Source organism: Vidua chalybeata, chromosome 13 (genome assembly GCF_026979565.1).
Source record: "Vidua chalybeata isolate OUT-0048 chromosome 13, bVidCha1 merged haplotype, whole genome shotgun sequence".
NCBI lineage: Eukaryota > Metazoa > Chordata > Aves > Passeriformes > Viduidae > Vidua > Vidua chalybeata.
Genome location: NC_071542.1, coordinates 19905140 through 19930576, shown reverse-complemented (window position 1 = coordinate 19930576; position 25437 = coordinate 19905140). Strand labels below are relative to the sequence as shown.

The window sequence follows — 25437 nt, the reverse complement described above, 5'->3', positions numbered from 1 at the left end:
ATCCCAATCCCAATCCCAACTCTCCCGCGGGAGAGCAGCAAGAGGCAGGAGGAGGGATGGGAGCCGGGATATTCCCAGGACATTCCCTGTCCCAGGGCAGAGCCTGATTCCCAACGGGAAAAGCTCAGGAAGCGGTGTCATTCCCTATCCCTATCCCAATCCCAATCCCGACTCTCCCGTGGGAGAGCAGCAAGAGGCAGCGGGGATATTCCCAGGACATTCCCTGTGCCAGGGCAGAGCCTGATTCCTGACGGAAAAAGCTCGGGAAGCGGTGTCATTCCCTATCCCTATCCCTATCCCTATCCCTATCCCCATCCCCATCCCCATCCCAACCCCAATCCCAATCCCAATCCCGACTCTCCCGTGGGAGAGCAGCAAGAGGCAGCGGGGATATTCCCGCAGTGATATTCCTGTGCCAGGGCAGAGCCTGATTCCCAATGGGAAAGGCTCGGGAAGTGATGTCATTCCCTATCCCTATCCCTATCCCTATCCCGACTCTCCCACGGGAGAGCAGCAAGAGGCAGCGGGGATATTCCCAGGACATTCCCTGTGCCAGGGCAGAGCCTGATTCCTGACGGAAAAAGCTCGGGAAGCGGTGTCATTCCCTATCCCTATCCCTATCCCTATCCCTATCCCTATTCCCATCCCCATCCCAACCCCAATCCCAATCCCAACCCCAATCCCAATCCCAACCCCAATCCCAATCCCGACTCTCCCGCGGGAGAGCAGCAAGAGGCAGCGGGGATATTCCCAGGACATTCCCTGTGCCAGGGCAGAGCCTGATTCCTGACGGAAAAAGCTCGGGAAGCGGTGTCATTCCCTATCCCTATCCCTATCCCTATCCCTATCCCTATCCCTATCCCCATCCCCATCCCCATCCCCATCCCAACCCCAATCCCAATCCCAACCCCAATCCCAATCCCGACTCTCCCGTGGGAGAGCAGCAAGAGGCAGTGGGGATATTCCCAGGACATTCCCTGCGCTCGGGAAGCGGCGCCATTCCCGTGGTTTTCCTACCCCATCTAGCGGCGCTCCGGGAGAGCTGCTTCCCACGGATCCAGCCAGGAGCGGCCTCTGGAGCTCATGGAATTCCTGAGGGGCTGGAAAAGCTCTCTCTTTGTCCCCCCCACTGAGCTCTGGAATCCCAGCAGGGCAAGGACCTGGAGCTGCTGGAGAAATTCCAGAGGAGGTCCCGGAGCTGCTCTGCTCGGGAGCCAGGCTGGGAATGTTCCCCTGGAGAAGGGAAGGATCCAGGGAATCTCAGAGCCCTTCCAGAGCCCTGAAGGGGCTCCAGGAGAGCTGGAGAGGGACTGGGGACAAGGGATGGAGGGACAGGACGCAGGGAATGGCTCCCACTGCCAGAGGGCAGGGATGGATGGGAGATTGGGAATTGGGAATTCCTGGCTGGGATGGAATTCTGAGAAGCTGTGGCTGCCCCTGGATGCCTGGAATATCCAAGGCCAGCTTGGAACACCCTGGGATAGTGGGAGGTGTCCCTGGCCTTGGGATGAATTTTAAAATTCCTTCCAATCCCAATCCAAGCCATTCTGGGATTTGAGGATTCCAAACCTCGGGAAGAAAAGCTTTTCCATGGGCTTGGATTGAGGCAATCCCTTAAAATGGCCCCAAATGTCCCCAGATTCCCTTTGCAGACCTGAGGGTAAAACTGTCCCAACCCCATCACAGGATCCAAGCAGATCCCAGGATTTACCATCCCAAAAAAAACCACCTCAGATCCCAGCTTTCTGCAAAGCCAGGGAAGCTGCTCCCCTTGGAATTCCCTGAAAACCAGGAAGAGGGTTTGGAATAAAAGGATTTATTATCACCTTGCAGGGACACACAGAGAGCCAATTCCCACCCTACCCGTGAGGAAATCCCCTTTTCCCCCCCATTCCCACATGGAAAACATTCCAGAATTCCCTCACACCCCAAAGCAGCTGGGATGCGAATTCCCACTGCTCCCAGGATTTTGGGTGACTCTGGAACGTTCTGACAGCTCAGTGACACACTTAAATATTCCAAACTCATTCTTGCCAGAAGAAATCCGTATTCCCAAGGTTTTCCTGGTTCCAGTAAAATCGGGAATGGCCAAAAAACACCCTTAAAGTGCTGGACTGCAGCTCGGAATAGCAGCGGTTGGGTCTCCCAAAAGAGAGGGAATGACCAGAAAAGATGGATTTGGGATTAAAAAACTGGGAAAACACTGGAAAAGCCTCCCAGGGAAAAGCCTGCTGGCAACTGTCTGTAATGATCCAGCTCCGTTTGGGACTCCAGAGGGAGCTTTTGGATTTCCCTAAATCTATGGAAAAGGACAGATCCATCCAGAAGTTCTTTGGGATCACCCATGGAACCATTTCCCAGCTTCCCTAAAAACCTCCGGGAATGAGCACAAAGCAGGTCCTGAGGAGCAGTGGCAGCAGAGCATTCCTCAGGCTGGGAAAATCCGGGATTCCAGCAGGAAAAATTCAGGGTTTCCTGCGCCTGCAACGGGAAAGAGCCCCAGAGAACTTTCAGGATTCATCCAGAGGAATTTTGGGAGCAGCCAAACCCCCATTCCCAGGTTTTGGCACTCCCAATTCCCACACACAGCTCCTAAAAAATCCAACATTTAATCCAAGGAAACTCCATAAAATCCAGTGTTTTCCTTGGATTTTTAGGCAGCAGGAGCAGCAAATGAAGTTGGATTCCAATTCCTCAATTCCCTCTTCCCACAGGGAGTTGGAATTTCCCAATGGATAACGTGAGCAAGAGGTTAAAGGGGCAGGAGAGGGGATCCAGGCCATGCCTGCTGCCATTCCCAACCCTATTCCAGTCAGGAATGAAAACCCAAAGTGGGAAGGGCAGTAAAGTTGGGAAAACATTCCTCAGTTTTGGAAGTTGTCAGGAAAGAATTCCAGGAGCGCTTCCTCGAGCTGGGCATGGAGCTGGAATTCCCAGGGATGCCTTATGAATAATTTGGGAAAGAGGGAATTCTCCAGGCTTCCTTAGTGGTTCCATAATTATGCAGTTGGAATTTTAGCAGGAATTTGACTGCAATTCCCGCTTCCCACAGGGAATTGGAATCCCAAGAAACTGGAACTTCCCAATGGATAACGTCAGCAAGAGGTTAAAGGGAGAGAGAATCCAGGGCATTCCCACTGCCGTTCCTGATATTCCACTTAGGAATGCAAACTGATGTGGGAAGGGCAGCAAATCAAGGGGGGAAAGCATTCCTGAAGTTTGGAAGTTGTCGGGAAAGAATTCCAGGAGCACTCACTTGGGCTGGGCGTGGTGCTGGAATCCCGGTCCCAGCGCCGATCCCGCCCTCATCTCCACGGCCACGGAACACTGGGAATACACCAAAGTCAGGATCCGCTGCTTCCCGCCCTTCCCATCTCCCAGCATTCCCAAATCCTCATCCAGAGGGGTTTGGATCCCCAGCCCTGGAATGTCCAAGGCCAGGCTGGACGGAGCAGCCCGGGATAGCGGGAAGCGCCCGTGATGGAATGGCTGGATTGGGATGAGCTGAAGCACCCTCCCAACCCGACCCAGGCCAGAATTCCAGGATCCAGGATGACATTCCCGGCTCACCCTGGTTTCCACATCCGTCCACTCCGAGTCTGCGGCGTCCCCGGCGGGGTCGGGATTGGAAGGCGACGAGCGGCGCTTCCGCCTGGAACGGGAATTTGTGGAATTACAGCACAAACCTCATGGAATTTGCCACATTCCAACACTGGAAAACCTCTCCAGTATTCCTTAACCAATCTTGGATCCAGCAGCTCCAGCATCCATAAATTTCTCCACGTTTATGGGATTTCAAGCTGGATTTTCCCATTGGATCATCTGGCCTGGAAGAGGTTCCATGCACACACCTGGAATTCCGCAATTCCAGAAGCTCAAATTGAAGGTTCCATCATTGGAACCTTGGGAATTCCAAAACTCCAGAAGCTCAAATGAAAAGGTATCACGACTGGAATTCTGGGAATTCCAGGATTCCAGAAGCTCAAGTTCAAGGTTCCACAAGCGGAATTTTGGGAATTCCAGGATTCCAGAGGCTGGACTCACCCGGTGGGAGATTCCTGCTTGAGGGTCTCGATGTCCGTGAACTGCACGGCCTGGCCCCCACCCCTGGTCTTGAACACGTCCCCCTGGAATGGGAAAAGGACAAGGAAAAGCGGGATTGGGACAGGAACAACACCGGGATTCATCCCAGAATTCCAGCCCAAAGAGATACGGACACAAACGAGCTCCTTCCATTTCACTGCCCAAGGATTGTTGCCTTTTTCCACAGGAAAGTGCATAAATCATGGGATCCACGGATCATGGGATCCACACAAATAATGGAACCCCATAAATCATGGGATTCACAAATCATGGAATCCCTCAAACCATGGAATTCCGCAAACCATGGGATTCGTGAATCATGGAACCCAACCGTGAAAACTCCAAACCAAATTTCAGAGATTCCAAAGCAACATTCCCAAGATTCCCAAGGTCACTTTGATAAGCTCGGTCTGGATCTCAACCTTGCCCCCAGCCTGGAGCACCGAGTGCCACATCCAGGAATTCCTTGGGCATTCCTTGGGAATTACCCAGGGATGAGCACTCCAAACCTCCCTGGGCAACTCCGATGCCTGACCACCATTTTCCATGAAAAAATTCCCACTGAATTTCTGAGCTAAATTGAGCCTGGAATGGCCCCAAGCACACATCAGCCAAGCTCTAAACCAAGAATTTCCATGGAAAACCTTTGGACCCAACCACGAAAGATCCAAACTAAACTTCGGCGATTCCAACTGCAACATTCCCAACATTCCCAAGGTCACTTTGATGAGTTCCCTCTGGATCTCAACCTTGCCCCCAGCCTGGAGCACCGAGTGCCACATCCAGGCATTCCCTGGGCAACTTAAACAAAACTCCGGCAATTCCAACGCAACCTTCCCAGTATTCCCAAGATTCCCAAGGGTCACCTTGATGAGCTTGGTCTGGATCTCCCCGTCGGAGGCGAGCTCCTGGTGGGTCAGCAGGTAGCGGTCGCACCTGGCCAGGGCGCGCTCGCTGGGGGCGTCCACGGTGATGGCCCGGGGCACGCGCGGCTGCAGCAGCGTCTCCGTGGGCACGTGCGACGGCGGCCGGTGATCCACCCAGCGCTCCCCGGCACTGCGGGAACGCCGCGGCCGCAGCGGCGCCACCGGAGCGCTCTGGAATGGGAACGGGGAGTGAGAACGGGGAATGGGCACTGGGAATAAGAACAGGGAATGGGAATGGGGAATGGCAGGGATTGGGACTGGTGATCCACCCAGCGCTCCCCGGCACTGCGGGAACGCCGCGGCCGCAGCGGCGCCACCGGAGCGCTCTGGAATGGGAACGGGGAGTGAGAACGGGAATGGGAACGGGGAATGGGAACGGGGAATGGCAGGGATTGGGACTGGTGATCCACCCAGCGCTCCCCGGCACTGCGGGAACGCCGCGGCCGCAGCGGCGCCACCGGAGCGCTCTGGAATGGGAACGGGGAGTGAGAACGGGAATGGGCACTGGGAATGGGAACGGGGAATGAGAACGGGGAATGGGAACTGGAATGGGAACGGGGAATGAGAACGGGGAATGGGCACTGGGAATAAGAACGGGGAATGAGAACGGGGAATGGGAACTGGAATGGGAACGGGGAAGGGGAACAGGGAATGGGAACGGGGAATGGCAGGGATTGGGACTGGTGATCCACCCAGCGCTCCCCGGCACTGCGGGAACGCCGCGGCCGCAGCGGCGCCACCAGAGCGCTCTGGAATGGGAACGGGGAGTGAGAATGGGAATGGGCACTGGGAATGGGAACGGGGAATGGGAACGGGGAATGGCAGGGATTGGGACTGGTGATCCACCCAGCGCTCCCCGGCACTGCGGGAACGCCGCGGCCGCAGCGGCGCCACCGGAGCGCTCTGGAATGGGAACGGGGAGTGAGAACGGGAATGGGCACTGGGAATGGGAACGGGGAATGAGAACGGGGAATGGGAACAGGAATGGGAACAGGGAATGGACACTGGGAATGAGAACGGGGAATGGGTGGGATGGGTGTGGGAAAGGCAATGGTTTGCTTCTTGGGTTGGATCCTGAGGGCACCACAAAGAGCTTGGCATCGAATTATCCGTGGAACATTCCAGGCCAACTCCTATTTTTTGGGCATCAAATTAATCATGTTATTATTTCCTTTTTCATGGAAATTTTCCCAATCCCAGTGTTGTCCAATCTGCCACATTCCATTAAGTTTCCTCAAGTTTGGGAAAGCTCCTCCCAAATTTCCAAATCCACAGCACCAGCCCAAGGGATTGTCCTGCTCTGTTTTCCTAAAGTGCTCCTGGATTGAATCCTGAAGGCACCACCATGAGCTTGGCATCAAATTATCCATGGAATATTGCATGTCAAGTCGTATTTCTTGGGAATTTTGGTCCAATCTGTTGCATTCCACACATAGGAAAGAGGGGACAAAAAAGGGATTGTCCCCATCTGCTTTCCTGAAGTGCTCCCGGACTGAATCCTGAAGACACCATCAGGAGCCAAATTATTCATGGAATCAGTGCTCCCAGTTTAATGGGAATTAGGGAAGAGAGTTAAAGCTGAGGCACACGTGAGGTTTGTCCAAGGGATGTTGCCAGGCAGGACAAGCTCCCAGAAGCACCTTGGAAGCTGGGAAATTGCAGGAGGGATTGGAGGAGACACGAGCGAGAGGGAAAGGAAAAGGGAAACACTGGGAAAAGGGAAACACCAGGGAAAGAGAAACACCGGGAAAAGGGAAACACCAGGGAAAACATGAGGACAACCATGGCTAGAGCAGAGTGTGGCCACCCCAGAGCTCCCTAAAAGTGGGAATTCTCAACTTCCGAGGAAGCTCCAAACACCAAGAGGGCGGCGAGAGCAGCCAGGCTCAGTCTGGGACCAGCAGGACACATTAGGAACAGCTCTACTCTACGTTAGGCTCGAGGACAGAGAACCTTTAAGCCAGGCTCAGCCCCACTAGGCCAGGACTAACCCTGCAGCACGGATCCTCTTCCTGCTCTAGCTCCTCTCTATCCCTGGGCACCTCCAGCACTCGGCTCCAGCACATCCCTCTCCTCCTGGCAGGGCTGGGCCAGGCCGAGCCCGGCTCCGCTCCCGCTTTATTCCTGGCTTTGGGAATGCTGGCTGGCTCGCAGGAAGGGCCCCTCTGCTCCCACTCCAGCACGCAGGAGGCCACAGAGATGCTGCTGCAAGAGTTGGAGCGCCTGGGCACCCGCGGGGCCACCCGGCTGTCCCCGAGCTCAGCGGGGTCACCACAGCTCTGGGGAGAAGGGAGAGAGCAGTGAGACACAGGAGACTCCAAGCAAACAGGGACAGACAAATCCAGGGATTTCCCGTTCCCGTGGATATCAGGAGGTGGGAGAACGGATGAAGAACAAACAGAAGAACAAGGAATTCAAGCTGCTCCAACTCAGGGCTCAAACTTCAGCAGGGACATCACAGCTCTGGGAAGAAGGGAGAGAGAAGGGAGACACAGGAGGGATCAGACAGGGACAAATCCAGGGATTTCCAATTCCTATGGATGTCAGGGGGTGGGAGAATGGATGAAGAAGAAACAGGACACAGAGAATTCAAGCTGCTCCAACTCTGTCCCCAAGCTCAGCGGGGTCACCACAGCTCTGGAGAGAAGGGAAACATCAGTGAAGACACAGGGGGTGTCGAGCAATCCAACAGGGATGCCATGCAGGGACAGACAGATCCAGGGATTTCCTGTTCCTATGGATATCAGGAGGTGGGAGAATGGATAAACAATGAACAGACAAGATGAGGAATTCAAGGTGCTCCAGCTCGGGGCTCAAACTTCAGCAGGGACATCACAGCTCTGGGAAGGAGGGAAACATCAGTGAGACACAGGGACAGGCAGATCCAGGGATTTCCCGTTCCGATGGATATCAGGAGGTGGGAAAAGGGATGAAGAACAAACAGAATAAAAGGAATTCAAGCTGCTCCAACTCTGGGCTGAAACCTCAGCTGTGGGGAGAAGGGAGAGAGCAGTGAGACACAGGAGACTCCAAGCAAACAGGGACAGAAAAATCCAGGCATTTCCCGTTCCTACGGATATCAGGAGGTGGGAGAACGGATGAAGAACAAACAGCAGACAAGGAACTCAAAGCAAGCTGCTCCAACTCTATGCTTGGGGGCTACTAATGGCTAAAATCCCTGTGCTGCATCCCTTAAAAACGCTGTTTCCTAAATCCAGCAGGTTTGGGAGTGACTCACGGGCGCAGGGGAAGGAGACACGGATCTCGGGAGAGCCTTTTCCCGCTCCCTTTCCCGGGATGGCCTCTCTGGCCTCTCTGGCCTCTCGGCTCTGGGCTCGGTGACGATGGCCTTGAGCTGCTTCAGCTTCTCATCCTTCACCCACAGCTTGTTCTGCATCTCCAGCTGCTTGGCTGCCACCCGCCGCTCCTGCAGGGACAGGGAAAGCAGTGGAAAACATGGAATTGCTGAGGCTGGAAAAGCCGCCAGGATCAGCGAGGCCAAGCTGGGACTGGACCCAGCCTGGAGCCCTGAGTGCCACGTCCAGGTGTTCCTTGGATACCTGCAGGGATGGGGATTCCAAACCTCCCTGCGCAGTTCCAATGTTAACAACCCTTTCCATGAGGGAATTTTCCCAGTATCCAACCTGAGCCTGCCCTGGCACAGCCTGAGGCCATTCCTTCTCCTCCTGATCTTGTTCCCTGGAAGCAGAGCCCAACGCCCTCCCTTTCCTTTCCTTCTTTCCCTTCTCTTAAATTCCTTTCCTTTCCTTTCCTTCTTTCCCTTCTTTTAAATTCCTTTCATTTCCTTCTTTCCCTTCTCTTAAATTCCATTCCTTTCCTTTCCTCCTTTCCCTTCTCTTAAATACCTTTCCTTTCCTTCTTTCCCTTCTCTTAAATTCCATTCCTTTCTTTCTTCCCCTTCTCTTAAATTCCATTCCTTTCCTTCTTTCCCTTCTCTTAAATTCCATTCCTTTCCTTTCCTTCTTTCCCTTCTCTTAAATTCCATTCCTTTCCTTTCCTTCTTTCCCTTCTCTTAAATTCCACTCCTTTCCCTTCTCTTAAATTCCATTCTTTCCTTTTCCTTCTTTCCCTTCTCTTAAATTCCATTCCATTCCTTTCCTTCTTTCCCTTCTCTTAAATTCCTTTCCTTTCCTTCTTTCCCTTCTCTTAAATTCCTTTCCTTTCCCTTCTCTTGAATTCCATTCCTTTCCTTCTTTCCCTTCTCTTAAATTCCTTTCCTTTCCCTTCTCTTGAATTCCATTCCTTTCCTTCTTTCCCTTCTCTTAAATTCCATTCCTTTCCTTTCCTTCTTTCCCTTCTCTTAAATTCCACTCCTTTCCCTTCTCTTAAATTCCATTCTTTCCCTTTCCTTCTTTCCCTTCTCTTAAATTCCATTCCATTCCTTTCCTTCTTTCCCTTCTCTTAAATTCCTTTCCTTTCCCTTCTCTTGAATTCCATTCCTTTCCTTCTTTCCCTTCTCTTAAATTCCTTTCCTTTCCTTTCCTTTCCTTTCCTTTCCTTTCCTTTCCTTTCCTTTCCTTTCCTTTCCTTTCCTTTCCTTTCCTTTCCTTTCCTTTCCTTTCCTTTCCTTTCCTTTCCTTTCCTTTCCTTTCCTTTCCTTTCCCTTCCCTTCTCTTAAATTACATTCCTTTCCTTCTTTCCCTTCTCTTAAATTCCTTTCTTTTCCTTTCCCCAACCCAGAACTCCCACAAACACCAACCAGACCGACAAACCCCCTCCTTTAGAGCGCCCCACACCCCAAATCCCCAAATCCCCGATAACCTGATCCTGCTTTTCGCCCCACTCCTGCACTCACACATTCCTTCTCCCACTTGAGGGAGGTCTCGGTCACCATTCCCTGCAGCCTGGCCTCCAGCCTCCTCTTGTCCGACGCCTGCCGCTGCAGCTTCTGGCTCTTGCTCTCCAGCTCCTGCTGCAGGTTCCTCTTGTCCTCCTCGTAAATCGTGGCCGTCTTCTCCAAAATCTCAATCTGCAGGAAGAGAGGAAGGATTTGGGTGGGAACACGACCTTCTAATCCAGGAATTCCTGCTTGTATTTCCCAAGAAATCTCAATTTTCGGTTCTAAATCGCTCGTTTTGCTGTTTTAAAAGCCTCGCCTTGTAAAAAAGCCAACAGATTTTCAGTAGAAGTTCCTCCCCCAAAATATTTATTCCCGATGGCGAGGAATTTGCCAAATGATCCATTTAAAAAAATGGGATTTGTGCTCCAAAATGACCCAACTGACCTTGTACTCCAAGGTTTTAATCTTCTTCTCCAGCCGTTCCAGCTCCGTCCTCTGCCCCGTTATGGTTTTCTCCTTCTCAGCCAGTTTTCCTTGGATATAATTTTCCTTGGATGCAACACTGGAGTCAAATTCTTGCAGCATTGTTTTAAAGGCAAGAACTGGAAGAGAATTCGGATATTTCATATTTTATCTTGAATATTCTCCCTTATCCCCAGAACATCCAAACATCTGTTTGTCCCAACAGATTTAAAGCCGAAAGTTCCTCAAAAAAAAAAGCTTGAAACAACCAATCTAAACAAGAAAATGGGGCAAGGGGGATCCTTTGAGGAATAATAAGGGCACCAAATCTGAGTTTTGTCCTGATGTTCAAATTTGGGGCAAATTCCTACCGTTTTTGCCAAATTCCTCAGCCAGCATCTGCCTCATTTTGTGGCGCTGCTCCAGGGCCTCGATCAGTTTTGGGAGCGTTTGGTCGTCGTTGATATCCAAGAGCTCGCAGGAAGGCAGGGGAGGGAAGCTCTGGAAGAACAGCTCAGCAGCAGACGGCTCCTCTGGTCCTGCAGCATGGAAAATCCGTCAGCAGGACGGGAAAATTCCAACGGACGAGGGGCAGGATGGTGGAAAACTGGGAATGATTGTGATGGGAGCTACTGGTTTCCCAAGAGGTGATGGATGGGAAAGGATTAAATGTGGCATCCTTGATTCCTTGTTTTTACTAAAAGCAGGTCCTGAACATCCAGAAACATCCCACAATTTCCTTGGCACAATTTCCTGTCAGGAGCTGCAATACTGGGGCCATGGATTCATCCCAATCCCGTGGAATTCCTTGGAAACCTCCACAGGGACAATGAAGAGGGAAGAGCAGCAGCTCCCCGAGGTCCAGCCTGGCACAGTTAAGGCTCAGTGGAATTGATTTAAAATTTTAATTCCCAGCCTTTAATTCCTAACAGAAAACTCTGCTGGAATCGTGGAATGGTTTGGGTTGGAAAGGACCTCAGAGTGATCCTGTTCCATGGGCAAGGACACCTCCCACTGTCTCGTGTTCCAACCTGGACTTGGACACTTCCAGGGATCCAGGGGCAGCCACAGATACTCTGGGAATTCCATCCCAGCCAGAAATTCTTTCCCAATATCCCATCCAAATTTCCCATTTTCCAGTTTGAAGCCATTCCCTGTGTGCTGTCCCTCCATCCCTTCTCCAGCCCTCCAGGAGCCCCTTTAGGCCCTGGAAGGCTCTCTAAATTTTCCCTGAATCCTTCCCTTTTCCCAGGTGAACATTCCCAGAGCAGGATCCAACTCCTGCAGCCCTCACCTGCTCCCACGGGGCCGCCCCTGAGCTCCAGTTTTCGGGAGAGCTCCTCCCGGAATGCCTGGTTCCGGAGGCGCCGCCCCGGGGTCAGCCCGCACAGGGGCCTGTCCAGGGGCCTGGCCACCTCCACCTCCTGGGTCATCTCTGCAAAACGCATCACTTGCTGCAAGAAAACAGGGAAAAACCACCAGGAGCACCCGGAGCTGGGATTGGGAGCGGGGTTGAGTCACTGAAGGGGGAAAGGAGGAATTAATCCGGCTGAAATCGCAAGCAGCTACGGTTCGGGGTCTTCCAGAAAACCTCCCCACAAGGTGCCACAAAAGCTTGGGCAGAGACAGCTGGAATTCTTGGAATAGGAGGGATTAAACGCCCAAATATGGCTCTGTGGAATTCTGTGAGGAAGGAAAACCTTCCCCGCTTCCCAAGCCAGGGGCAGGTGTAATATGAACGGGAAAGACAAGACTTGGAGAGCAGATTTATCCCACAGAATTATAATTGATGTGCTCAAATATCAATTATAATTCTTCACATCTCTTGGAGTACAAAAAAACAGGGAAAAAAACACAAAAAGAAGGGCAGGAGGGAATGGAAAAAGGGAATTTACCAAGAATTCTGTGAGGAAGGAAAACCTTTCCCACTTTCCAAGCAAGGAGCAGGTGTAATACGAACAGGAAAAACAGGACTTGGAGAGCAGATTTATCCCACAAAATTGAAGCGCTCAAACAACAATTATAATTCCTTATATCTCTTGGAGTAAAATAATCCAGGGAAAAAAACAGGAAAAGAAGAGCAGGAGGGAATGGAAAAAGGGAATTTACCAGGCTTTCCTCGTAGTCCTCAGCCTTGGGATTCACACACACGATCATCCGAACTTTCCCTTCTCCATCGAAATAGTTCTTGAAGAGATGAGTCAGTTTGGAATCTCTGTATGGAACCATCTGGGAATAAAGGCCAGGGAAAATCCCGTGAGTTTTCCTTACCCAGGTGATGAAATCCAAGGATAATTAGGGAAGGGCTGCTCACCTTGTTTGTTCCGTACAATTGGTTTTCCCGCAGAACCTCGATGCACGTCCTCAATGTCATCAATGACTGGTTGATATTCCCTAAAAAAAGCAAACACAAGTGAAAAAAAAAAAATCACTCCATGAGCAGCCCTTGGATCACGTTCCCAGATTACTCAGAGGAATAAATTGCCTAATTAACAATATTTGTTAATAACTGCTCTAATTAACTGAAGTGGCAGAAGTGCTGCAGCAAACTTGTGGTTTCCAAACACAATTTGAGGTCATCAAATCCTAACTGATCCTAGCAGAGCGCCTCAAGAATTCCTGGGACTCTTCGCTAGGAGACAGGATTAGCAGGAGCTTAATTAGCAGGGTTAATTAGCAGGGTGCTCCAGGGGGTTCCTACCTGCCTCCCGCAGCCTGTTCCCCTCGGCTTTGGTCCTGTTGGTCCTCTCGCTTCCCGCCAGATCCACCAGGGACAGCTGGCTCAGGGTGATCTGCTCCTTTTCCTGGGACACACACGAAATCCTGGATCCCTCCAGATTCCCCCTGAATAGCTGGGGGACACCTCATCCCAAACCCACTTCCAAAGAACGTGTCGGATACGAGCTCAGAGGGGTTGGTACAGCCCAGTACAGCCGTTTTTGGGAAGTTTGGCAGATCCCTTCTGCCTTCGGCCACGGCATTGAAAGCCGTTGGGTCATTCCCCAAATTTTACATTCCCAAAAAAAGGAAGAGGTGAAAACCAAAGGAACCAGCAGCTTCACCCTCTGTTTTAACACCAAACTTTATGATTAACTCTGTCACCTCCAAACTTGAGGCACGGGAGCTGTTTCCAAGGTAGACTCCGTTAAATTCTCCTGGAATTCTCCTGGAATTCCCCGGAACTCACCTGGAGCACGTTGTCCCCATCAGCATCCAGAGGAGCCTGAGCCAGTTTGATGATGAACACGGAGTGGGAGCGGCTGGATTCCCGGTTCAGCTGCGTGTTGGCGATGCGCCGCTTCTTCTGCCCTGCTCAGACAGCCCAAATTCCCAAAAATCCTGCTGCTTCCCCACAGTTCCCACCTCCTCCAGCGTCAGGGTGCGAGGGATTTCACAGCCGTGGGATATTGGGAAGGGTTGGGAAAGGGGAGGCCCTAAATGCCCACAGAGGCTGTGGGTGCTCCATCCCAAGGATGATCCAGCGGAATTTCCTGGCCCAAGGTGCTGGGATGTGGGATCAGCCCTGAATCCCAAGATTTTTACCTCTCCAAAAGACTTCAAAAGCTTCCTCTGTGGATTTGACCTCCACCTCGGTGCAGCCCGTCACGTACATGTTGTGGTTCTGGTCTTCCCGAAGGATTTTGGACTGGGGAGGTCTTTGGGATGGCGGGAAAGAGGGAAAACAAGGAAATCCCATTGGAGGGGAGTTCCCCGTGCAGCTTCCTGCCATGCAGATTTTCTTGGAGGGCAAAATTCAGCGGGAAAAGGTCAAAACTCGGAGGGAAAAAAATTCAGAATTTGGAGGGAAAACGTCACAAGTCTGAGGGGAAAAGGTCCAAAAATTCTGAGGCGAAAAGGCCAAAATCCTGAGGGAAAAAGGACAAAATTCTGAGGGAAAAAGGTCAAAATCCTGAGGGAAAAGGGTCAAAATCCTAAGTGGAAAAGGGTCAGATCCTGAGGAAAAAATGTCCAAAAATTCTGAGAGGAAAAGGCCAAAATCTTGAGGGGAAAATGTCCAAAAATTCTGAGGGGAAAATGTCCAAAATCCTGAGGGGAAAATGTCCAAAAATTCTGAGGGGAAAATGTCCAAAAATCCTGAGGGGAAAATGTCCAAAAATTCTGAGGGGAAAATGTCCAAAATCCTGAGGGGAAAGATCAAAGTTCTGAGGGGAAAAGGTCAAAAATTCTGAGGGGAAACTGACAAAATTCAGAGGGAAGAAATTCAGAATTTGGAGGGAAAAATCATCCAAAATTCTCAGGGAAAAAGGTCAATAATTCCGAGGGAAAACGGACAAAATTCAGAAGGAAAACTCAGAATTTGGAGGGAAAATGTCACACGTCTGAGGGGGAAAAAATCTGAGGGGAAAAAATGCTGAGGGAAAATCATCCAAAATTCTGAGGGGAAAATGGTCAAAATCCAGGGAGAAAAGGTCAAAATTCTGAGGGGAAAACATCAAAAATTCAGATGGAAAAGCCAATTATCCATCTAAAAGATGGAAGAGGAAATACAGGACATGGACACACAGCCAGGATTAGTGACACTCCAGCTACTGCTCTAATTAGCAGCTATTTAATTGCAATTAATTGCTTTGGTGGAAGCTATTGCTGTTCTACAAGCACGCAGAAGCAAGGAGAGCATCCTAGATGTCCTAGGAAAGCAAGGAAAGGCAGGGAATTTTCTGCTTCTACTCAAGGAAAACAGCACTGGAATAATGTGAATAAGACATTGGACACATACACAAAGTCTCCATTTCTCACAGGAGTGTTGCAATTGTTCCACCTACCAAAAAAATGGGGAAAAACATTAAATCCTTGATTTCTGCCTCAAATCTTTCCATGCTGCAGCATCCAGAGGGAGAAATCATCCCAGATCTTTTTTAGGATGGGCTTTGGGAATAAACACCTTTTAATTTTTAAAGTTTTTAAAAATTTTATTTTAATGTTTAAAATTTTAATTAAAAATTTTAATTAAATTAATTAAAATTTTAATTAAAATAAAATTTTAATTTAAAATTTTGATGTTTAAAAAAACATTTTATTTTAAAATGCTTTTAAACCGTTCAAACACTGAACGGTTTAAAAGCATTCCCAGAGATTCAAACCCTTCTGGAATGGGGACCCTGGAGACAGCTCCCAGTTTGCTTTGCCCTCGTTAGTCTTTGTTAATCAACCACTCCCTAATTAACACAGGTCTGAGGGGGATCCTTTAATGGAGTTGGAATTTCAATCCATGGATTCCAAGTGGAATTTGCAGACTTTTCCTATTGGTTTTAGACATTGCAAGTGCACACCTTTGGAAAAAATATCCCTAATTTCTGGTTTTATGGGAATTACTGATATCAAGTGGAATAATATGGAAATGTGGAGCACCAAACCAGTGCTTTTCACTTCTTCCAGGGAAAAAAAGCTATGGAATGGCTTGTTCCAAGTTGAAATCACCTGTTAGAATAGATTGGGAATTTAGGTGGGATACAATTGCCCAATTAATTAAATATTTGCTCACTAATCACCCAGCCTAACGAGGAACGGAGCACCTTGGCCATCAGTACTGAAACATTCCTGGCTGGATTCCTTCCCATGTGTTTTTAACAGCCATTCCCAGGAATTCTGAGCCAAGCTCCCCTAAGGTTAGAACCAAAAATCCAAGGTGGAGATCCTACAAAAACCTCCCAGCACTGGGAATACGGGAATTCCCAAACTCCCTTGGGTTTGGTGGGCTCAGAGCAGATGGTGGACGTCGGAATAGGACACAGAGACCCTGCAGCCATTGCTCTCATCCCAAACATCCCAAACCTCTTCCAGCGGCTTGGCGCCGATTCCCAAGCCCGGCCTGGGAAAAATCCCGGATTTCCCAACTCACTTGGGTTTGATGGAGTCACAGGGAGCCTCCTCCAGCAGGTCGTAGATGTAGTTGTTGTAGATCTCGATGTAGGACACGAAGACGCCGTAGACGTTGTCCTCGTCCACCTCCTCCGCCCGGCAGTGATCCTGCACGTCGATCATGTCGGCAAACTCGGGATCCAGCTGTCTCCTGCGGGAAACGGAGGGGTTTGGGATGGAATTCCCGGCAGCCAGGAGGCGCCGGGGCAGCTCAGCGCGGAGCTGCAGGGCTGGGCGGGGAAACGCGCGACACTCGGCAAAATTCCCGTTCCTGGGGGGTCCTCTGCAGGGCCGGGAGTTGGAATTCCATGACCCAACTGAGGGAATTCCATGGTAGGAATTCCATGGTCCAACTGAGGAACTTCCATGGTAGGAATTCCATGGTCCAACTGAGGAACTTCCATGGTAGGAATTCCATGATCCAACTGAGGAACTTCCATGGTAGGAATTCCATGGTCCAACTGAGGAACTTCCATGGTAGGAATTCCATGATCCAACTGAGGAACTTCCATGGTAGGAATTCCATGATCCAACTGAGGGAATTCCATGATCCAACTGAGGAACTTCCATGGTAGGAATTCCATGATCCAACTGAGGAACTTCCATGGTAGGAATTCCATGATCCAACTGAGGAACTTCCATGGTAGGAATTCCATGATCCAACTGAGGAACTTCCATGGTTGGAATTCCATGATCCAACTGATGGAATTCCATGGTGGGAATTCCATGATCCAGCTGAGGGAATTCCATGGTGGGAATTCCATGATCCAACTGAGGAACTTCCATGGTCCAACTGAGGAACTTCCATGGCTGGAATTCCATAACCCAGCTGAGGGAATTCCATGGTGGGAATTCCATGATCCAGCTGAGGGAATTCCACTATCTAGCTGAGGGAATTCCACGGTGGAAATTCCACGATCCAACTGAGAAACACCCATTGTTGGAATTCCACGATCCAACTGAGGGAATTCCATGGCTGGAATTCCATGACCCAGCTGAGGGAATTCCATGGCTGGAATTCCACGATCCAACTGAGAAACACCCATTGTTGGAATTCCATGATCCAACTGAGGGAATTCCACGGTGGAAATTCCAGGACCCAACTGAGGGAATTCCACAGTTCGAATTCCATGATCCAGCGGAGGGAATTCTGTGGTTCTATGGAAATATCTCCAAATTGAACTTCACTGGAATTGGCTGGCGAGGCCTCACAGAGCTGGATTCCTACTCAGCACCCTGGGGTTTTAATCCTGGCTTAACAGGTACAAGGAATAGGCCGAGTCTAAGTCTGCTCATCAACAGAACTGCTCAAACCACACGGAACACACTCATTTCCCATTAATATTTTACTAATTATTATTATTATTATTGTTGTTGTTAATAACCCTGCCCATGGGACAATATCAACTTGAAGATCCCTTTCAAATTCTGGGGGGAAAAGGTCAAAAATTCTGAGGGGAAAATGTCAAAATTCTGAGAGAAAAAGGGCCAAAATTCTGAGAGAAAAAGGGCCAAAATTCTGAGGGGGAAAAGGGCCAAAATTCTGAGGGGGAAAAAGGGCCAAAATTCTGAGAGAAAAAGGGCTGAAATTCTGAGGGGGAAAAGGGCCAAAATTCTGAGAGAAAAAGGGCCAAAATTCTGAGGGGGAAAAGGGCCAAAATTCTGAGAGAAAAAGGGCCAAAATTCTGAGAGAAAAAGGGCCAAAATTCTGAGAGAAAAAGGGCCAAAATTCTGAGGGGGAAAAGGGCCAAAATTCTGAGAGAAAAAGGGCCAAAATTCTGAGAGAAAAAGGGCCAAAATTCTGAGGGGGAAAAGGGACACAAATTCTGAGAGAAAAAGGGCCAAAATTCTGAGGGGGAAAAGGGCCACAAATTCTGAGGGTGAAAAAGGCCCAAAACTCAGGGAAAAAAAAACTATGGAATGGCTTCCTCCAAGCTGAAACCTCTTGTTAGAACAGCAGGAACAGATTGGGAATTTCAGTGGGATACAATTACCTCATTAATTAAATATCTGCCAGTTTTTTTTTCCCCAATTTTCCCTTCATTTCTTCAAGGGAAGAGCCCAAGAGAAGTTAAACCCCATTTCTAGGGAATAAATTCCCTCTGCTATTCCCAGAGTCACTCACTTCCCAGCTGGAGTTTTTGGGGTGGGCAGGGCCTCTCTCCTCTGGCGTTCCAGCAGAGCCTCCACCTCGCTCTGCACATCCACCCCGTTCTTGTCATCCAGCTTAAAAACCTGAGGGAAAAAAACAGGAATTTCAGCCAATTCCAACATCCAGGTGCTGGCCAACAAAGCACTATTTGATTAATTAATTAGTCTGATTAGGCTGGTATTAATTTATTAATACCACGCCCCTCACAGGCACTCGACCCAGCAAGATCTGACAAAAAGAATTTGCAAAATAATGTTTTAGAAAAGCTCCCAAGGATGAGAATTCCAGGAGTATTTCAGTATATTTTAGGCACCACAAGTGCACGCCTTTGGAAAAATATCCCTAAATTTCATGAGGAGACAATTAATTTTTGGTTTTATGGGAATTACTGAAATGAAGTGGAATAATATGGAAATATGGAGCACCAAACCAATGTTTTCCACTGTTTCCAGGGGAAAAAAAAAAGCTATGGAATGGCTTCCTCCGTGTTGAAATCACCTGTTAGAACAGCAGGAATAGATTGGGAATTTCAGAGGGATACAACTGCCTAATTAATTAAAGATATGCTTATTAATCGCTCATCCTAACGAGGAAGGGAACACCTTGGCCATCAGTACTGAAATATTCCCGGCTGGATTCCTTCCCATGTGTTTTTAACAGATTTTTCCCAGGATGGGCTTGGGCAACAAGCACCAAACCACTGAATGCTTTAAAAGCATTCCCAGAAATTCAAACCCTTTTGGAACGAGGACCCTGGCGTTGGGATTTTTTCTTTCCCCCCTCTCTTCCAAGCCCTCCAGTGGGCAGGTTTGGAGCAGAAATCCATGGATTTGGGGCTGTGGGGAGGATCAGGGGAGCCACTCACGAATCTCTTGGCCTGGAAGGGGCCGATGCTGTTGAAGATCATGGCCAGGCAGCGGGGCAGGAGCCCCCCGTCCCCAGGAGAACCTGTCATGGTGTGGGTCTTCCCACTGCCCGTCACTCCGTAGGTGAACAGGAGACCTGGGAATGCAGGGAAAAGGGAGAAATCAACAGGACTGGGAAAACAAAACCAACCTGTTGTGAACACAGGTGAACAAGTGGGGAGAAATGCTGATGTGTGACTCCAGCTCAGAGGCTGAATGATTTCTGTATTAGAACTCTGCTATAACACATTAATTTACTATTTAAAGGAGATACTAACACTACAAACCTGCTTTTCTAACTCCCATCTCTAACTCACTCACAACTGGTGCCCCTCTCTGAGAGCCCAGCCACAGGTGGGTTGGATTGGATTGGATTGGATTGGATTGGGTTGGGTTGTGTTGGGTTGGATTGGGTTGGCCACCAGCCCCAAACAATCCTCACCAGAACCCAACCAAGCAATCACCCCAGGGAAACAATTCTCCAAGCACATTCCACATGGGAAATATAAGGAGCAGGAATAGAAATTGTTTTCTCTTTCTCTCTCTGTGCTCCTCTATGAAAAAATCCTGAGAGGGAAAAGGATGTGCCTGGCACAGGAACTGCCATGATTTCATATGGGAACTGCCATTACTTAATATGGGAACTTATTGTAAATGCAGGTGAACAAGTGGGGAGAAATGCTGATGTGTGACTCCAGCTCAGAGGCTGAATGATTTCTGTATTAGAACTATGCTATAACACATTAATTTACTATTTAAAGGAGATACCAACACTACAAACCTGCTTTTCTAACTCCCATCTCTAACTCACTCACAACTGGTGCCCCTCTCTGAGAGCCCAGCCACAGGTGGGTTGGATTGGATTGGATTGGATTGGATTGGGTTGGGTTGGATTGGGTTGGATTGGATTGGATTGGATGGGTTGGGTTGGATTGGATTGGATTGGGTTGGATTGGGTTGGATTGGCCACCAGCCCCAAACAATCCTCACCAGAACCCAACCAAGCATCACCCCAGGGAAACAATTCTCCAAACACATTCCACATGGGAAAAACAAGGAGCAGGAATGGAAATTGTTTTCTCTTTCTTTCTCTCTGTGCTCCTCCAAGAAAAAATCCTGAGAGAGAGAAGGATGTGCCTGCCACATCAACCCGCCTCCAATATTCCACACCATCCAAAGTGCTGGCAGCTCTGGCTGGTGGTCACAGCTGGGAACATCCATCATCCTCTCCAAGAGCCACAGACCAGCCCTGGCACTGGTTGTGCCATCCCTGGAATGTTCCAGACTGGATGGGGCTTGGAGCACCCTGGGATACTGGAAGGTTTCCCTGCCCAAGGAATGGGATGAGCTTTAATAGATTTGATGATTTTCTTGCCATTTGTTGCTTTTTTGGGAGCTCAAAACGTGCTTTGCTGAAAGCCCAAAATGCTGATTTCGCAACCTGCAACTCCCACAAACCATGGGAAAACTTGGGAGAGCAGGGAGAAGGATTTGGATGCGAAATTCATGGAATTCCAGAACGCTTTGGGTGGGAAGGGAACTTAAAGCCAATCCCATTGCCAAAGGCAGGGACACCTCCTGCTAAGCCAGGAGAGTTGGCACTTCCATGGGATCACCCATTCCCACCCAAACCATCCCAGGATTCCCGTTCCAGAAAGAGCTTCCAGGGCTGTGGTGTGAGGAGCTGAGCCACAATTCCAACCAAACCTCGGGAGCCCTGGATCACCCATTCCCACACAGACCATCCCAAGATTCCTCCTGGGAATAAAGAGCTTCCAGGGGAATGGCTTCCCCCAAAGCTGAAATCTCTTGTTAGAACAGCAGGAACAGATTGGGAATTTCAGTGGGATACAATTACCTCATTAATTAAATATTTGCCTCCTTTTTTTTCCCCCCAATTTTTCCTTCATTTCCTCACGGGAAGATCCCAAGAGAAGTTAAATCCCATTTTGTGCGAGGAGCTGAGCCACAATTCCAACCAAACCTCGGGAGCCCTGGATCACCCATTCCCACACAAACCATCCCAAGATTCCCATTCCAGAAAGATCCTCCAGGGCTGTGGTGTGAGGAGCTGAGCCACAATTCCAACCAAACCTCGGGAGCCCTGAAATCCTGGGAATGGGGACACAGGAGAAGTCCTCTGCTCACCGTTCTTGCCCCGGATCAGATCCTCCACCAGAGGTTTGGCCACCACGTCAAAGAGCTCCTTCTGCACCACCAGCGTGCCAAAGACCTCCTTGAAGGAATACTGGGTCTGCCAAGAGAGGGAAAACCACCCTGGAATTCCAGCTCCACGGCCTGGAGTGGCCAGAAGGATCCCACGGAGTGGAGAATTCCCAAAGGACAGCAAAAAGCTGGAATTTCCTTTCAGCTCCCCGCCAGAATCCAAGCAAGGGAACATCCAGCGTGGCCAAAGTGGAGCTGTTCCCTCATGGAATTTTGTTTATTTTGGGCCTTTTTCCAGTCCAGCCTCAGTTTTCAGTCCAAAACTTCAAGCTGGTTTTATTTTTTTTTTTAGTGAATTATTTAATGAATTTTAAAATGACTTTTAATAGTCCTAAATTTCAAGCTGTTTTTTTTTTTTTTAATGAATTCTTTTAATAAATTTTTAAACCAATTTTAATTTTTGATGGCCATTTTCCCACCAAAACTCTTCCTTAGGGAAATACCTGAATTCCAAATTTCCGAACAAATTTAATTTTTAATTAATTTTTATTATATATTTTATTATTAATAATTTTAAAATTAATTTAATTAAAATGTAATTAAAGGAACATTCCATTAATTAAGCTTTGCCTGTTTTATTTAAACCTTTGAAGACCCCCTTAATGCCCTTCCCATAGGAATTTTCCAGCTGAAATTGGAAACAAAACATTCCACATCCCAGCTAAGATTCCCACCCGGAGAAGCTGTGGATTCCTTTTCCCTGGAATGTCCAAGGCCAGGTTGGAGCAATCTGGGATGGGGGATTCCCATGGAATGGCATCAGCTTCAAGGTCCTTCCCACAGATTTGACGGATCAGGAAGCGATGCTTTTTTTCCCAGATGGGTTTTTTTGGGTGGAAAACCTTGGGATTGTGCCACGAATCATGGGAAAACTTGGGAGAGCGGGAGCTGGATGGAATTCGTGGAATTCCAGAACTTTGGGTGGTGGGAAGGGACCTCAAAGCCAGCCCCACTGCCAAGGGCAGGGACACCTCCCGCTGAGCCAGGCTGCTCCAAGGGCACTTCCAGGGACGGGGCGGGAATTCCGGGCGGATTCCCGGCAGGAATGCCGTTACCTCGCGGTACTCGCCGTTCCGGAACACGCGGAAGCCCTCGGGAGGGTGGAGCTGCACCGTGGTGCCGTTGACGACCTCGATGCAGCATTCCTGGTCTGCCCGGCTGAGCGGCCGCACGCGGCAGTACACCTGGGATGGGGGGAAAAACCGGGAATGAACCGGGAATGAACCGGGCAGGACACCTGGGATGGGGGGAAAAACCGGGAATGAACCGGGAATGAACCCGGCAGGACACCTGGGATGGGGGGAAAAACCGGGAATGAACCGGGAATGAACCGGGCAGGACACCTGGGATGGGGGGAAAAACCGGGAATGAACCGGGAATGAACCCGGCAGGACACCTGGGATGGGGGGAAAAACCGGGAATGAACTGGGAATGAACCGGGCAGGACACCTGGGAAGGGGGGAAAAACCGGGAATGAACCCGGCAGAACACCTGGGATGGGGGGAAAAACCGGGAATGAACCGGGAATGAACCGGGCAGGACACCTGGGATGGGGGGAAAAACCGGGAATGAACCGGGAATGAACCGGGCAGGACACCTGGGATGGGGAAAAAACCGGGAATGAACCGGGAATGAACCGGGCAGGACACCTGGGATGGGGGGAAAAACCGGGAATGAACCGGGAATGAACCCGGCAGGACACCTGGGATGGGGGGAAAACCGGGAATGAACCGGGAATGAACCGGGCAGGACACCTGGGATGGGGGGAAAAACCGGGAATGAACCGGGAATGAACCGGGCAGGACACCTGGGATGGGGGGAAAAACCGGGAATGAACCGGGAATGAACCGGGCAGGACACCTGGGATGGGGGGAAAAACCGGGAATGAACCGGGAATGAACCGGGAATGAACCGGGCAGGACACCTGGGATGGGGGGAAAAACCGGGAATAAACCGGGAATGAACCGGGAATGAACCGGGCAGGACACCTGGGATGGGGGAAAAACTGGGAATGAACTGGGAATGAACTGGGCAGGAGACCTGGGATGGGGGGAAAAACCGGGAATGAACCGGGAATGAACCGGGAATGAACCGGGCAGGACACCTGGGATGGGGAAAAAACCGGGAATGAACCGGGAATGAACCCGGCAGGACACCTGGGATGGGGGGAAAAACCGGGAATGAACCGGGAATGAACCCGGCAGGACACCTGGGATGGGGGGAAAAACCGGGAATGAACCGGGAATGAACCGGGAATGAACCGGGAATGAACCGGGCAGGACACCTGGGATGGGGGGAAAAACCGGGAATGAACCGGGAATGAACCGGGCAGGACACCTGGGATGGGGGGAAAAACCGGGAATGAACCGGGAATGAACCGGGCAGGACACCTGGGATGGGGGGAAAAACCGGGAATGAACCGGGAATGAACCGGGCATAAACCTGGAAATGAGGGAAACAGGGATAAACCCGGGAGTAAACCCGGCGATACAGCTGGAATGAGAGGTGGGAATGAGGGGGAACCGGGATAAACCCGGGAATAAACCTGGGAATGAAGCCCGGATTAAAACCGGGAATTCAGCGGGGTGGGAATCTCGGGATGAGCCGGATTAAAGCCGGGAATTCGGCGGGGCGGGAATCTTGGGATGAGCTCGGGATGATCCCGGATTAAAACCGGGAATTCGGCAGGGTGGGAATCTCGGGATGAGCCCGGATTAAAACCGGGAATTCGGCGGGGTGGGAACCTCGGGATGAGCCCGGATTAGAACCGGGAATTCGGCGGGGTGGGAACCTCGGGATGAGCCCGGATTAGAACCGTGAATTCGGCGGGGCGGGAACCTCGGGATGAGCCCGGATTAGAACCGGGAATTCGGCGGGGCGGGAACCTCGGGATGAGCCCGGATTAGAACCGTGAATTCGGCGGGGCGGGAACCTCGGGATGAGCCCGGATTAGAACCGGGAATTCAGCGGGGCGGGAACCTCGGGATGAGCCCGGATTAGAACCGGGAATTCGGCGGGGCGGGAACCTCGGGATGAGCTCGGGACGAGCCGCGCACTCACCCCCACCGGGTCCTTCTGCGTGGGGTTCGTGGCTTTGCGCGGCCTCCGCGGCGTCCTGGCCCTACTGCGGGGAGAGAGCGTCAGGGGAGAGCGGGAGCGGCCGGGGCAGAGCGGCCACAACCGAGGGGACGCGAGCGCCGGGAGCTGAGGGGCAGCCACGCAGGGCGGCCCCGGGCCTCCACCCCAGACCCTCACCCTCCCCCTCCCCTCCCGGGGGGCAGCGGAGCCACTCACGCCGCCTTCATGTCGCGGGTGCCGCCGCTGTCGCGACAGGGCCCGGGGCTCGCGGCGGCGGGGCTGGCACCGGGCGGCGGCTGCGCGCCCGCCCGCCGCGATTCAAAACCGGCCAATCAGCGCGCGCGTCCCCCGCTGACGTCATCACGCCCCCTGCTGGTGGCGGTGCTGGAGGGGCCGCGGGTTCGAATCCCGGCCCCGGCGGATCCCGGTTTTCCCGTTTTTTTTTTTTTTTTTTTTTTTTTTTTTTTATTATTATTCCCTTTTTATCGGCTTAATTCCAATCTTTCAGGAAAACCGGTGGGATGCAGAGCGTTTTCAGGGGTACGGCTTCCCTCGGTGCCTGCCTGGAGGCGGATCAGTCACTCAGTTAATTCCTAACCCGATGGGAACGAGTGAATTCCCAGTCTGGGGAAAATGGGTGAATTCCCAGCCTGTCGGAAATAATTCCCAAACTGTGGAAACGGCTTCATTCCCCACATGTGGAAAATGAGTTAATTTCCAACCGGATGGAAATGAGCTAAATCCCAGCCTGTTGGAAACTGAGTTAATTCCCAACCACTTGGAAATAATTCCCAACCTGTAGGAAACGAGTTAATTCCCAACCCGATGGAAATGAGTTAATTCCCAACCTGTGGGAAATGATCCGTGGTGGAAAATAACCGTGGAAATGTGGTGTTGGGACACGTGGGAAAAATCCAGCAGAAC

The 25437-nt window shown here is 50.6% G+C and overlaps 1 protein-coding gene across 4 annotated transcripts; it reads right to left on the bottom strand.

Annotated features, from left to right (window-relative positions):
* Positions 1-1833: 1833 nt before the first annotated feature.
* KIF23 (kinesin family member 23) lies at positions 1834-24814 on the bottom strand. Of its 4 annotated transcripts, none has more exons than XM_053955124.1 (24): positions 24730-24814; positions 24496-24559; positions 22491-22619; positions 21358-21463; positions 19170-19306; positions 18278-18387; positions 16133-16303; positions 15011-15052; positions 13816-13928; positions 13460-13581; positions 12974-13076; positions 12587-12666; positions 12382-12501; positions 11567-11726; positions 10644-10811; positions 10255-10412; positions 9826-9999; positions 8248-8436; positions 7001-7288; positions 4950-5912; positions 4045-4127; positions 3571-3652; positions 3257-3327; positions 1834-2481 (listed from the first exon to the last, which is right to left on the bottom strand). In XM_053955124.1, the coding sequence occupies exons 1-24, from the start codon at positions 24738-24740 to the stop codon at positions 2466-2468; spliced, it is 3660 nt and encodes a 1219-aa protein (XP_053811099.1). In that variant the 5' UTR covers positions 24741-24814; the 3' UTR covers positions 1834-2465. The 4 variants fall into 4 exon arrangements, with proteins under 4 accessions (XP_053811099.1, XP_053811100.1, XP_053811102.1 ...); XM_053955125.1 differs by having other exon boundaries at positions 24496-24556; positions 24730-24810; XM_053955127.1 differs by lacking the exon at positions 7001-7288.
* Positions 24815-25437: the final 623 nt, after the last annotated feature.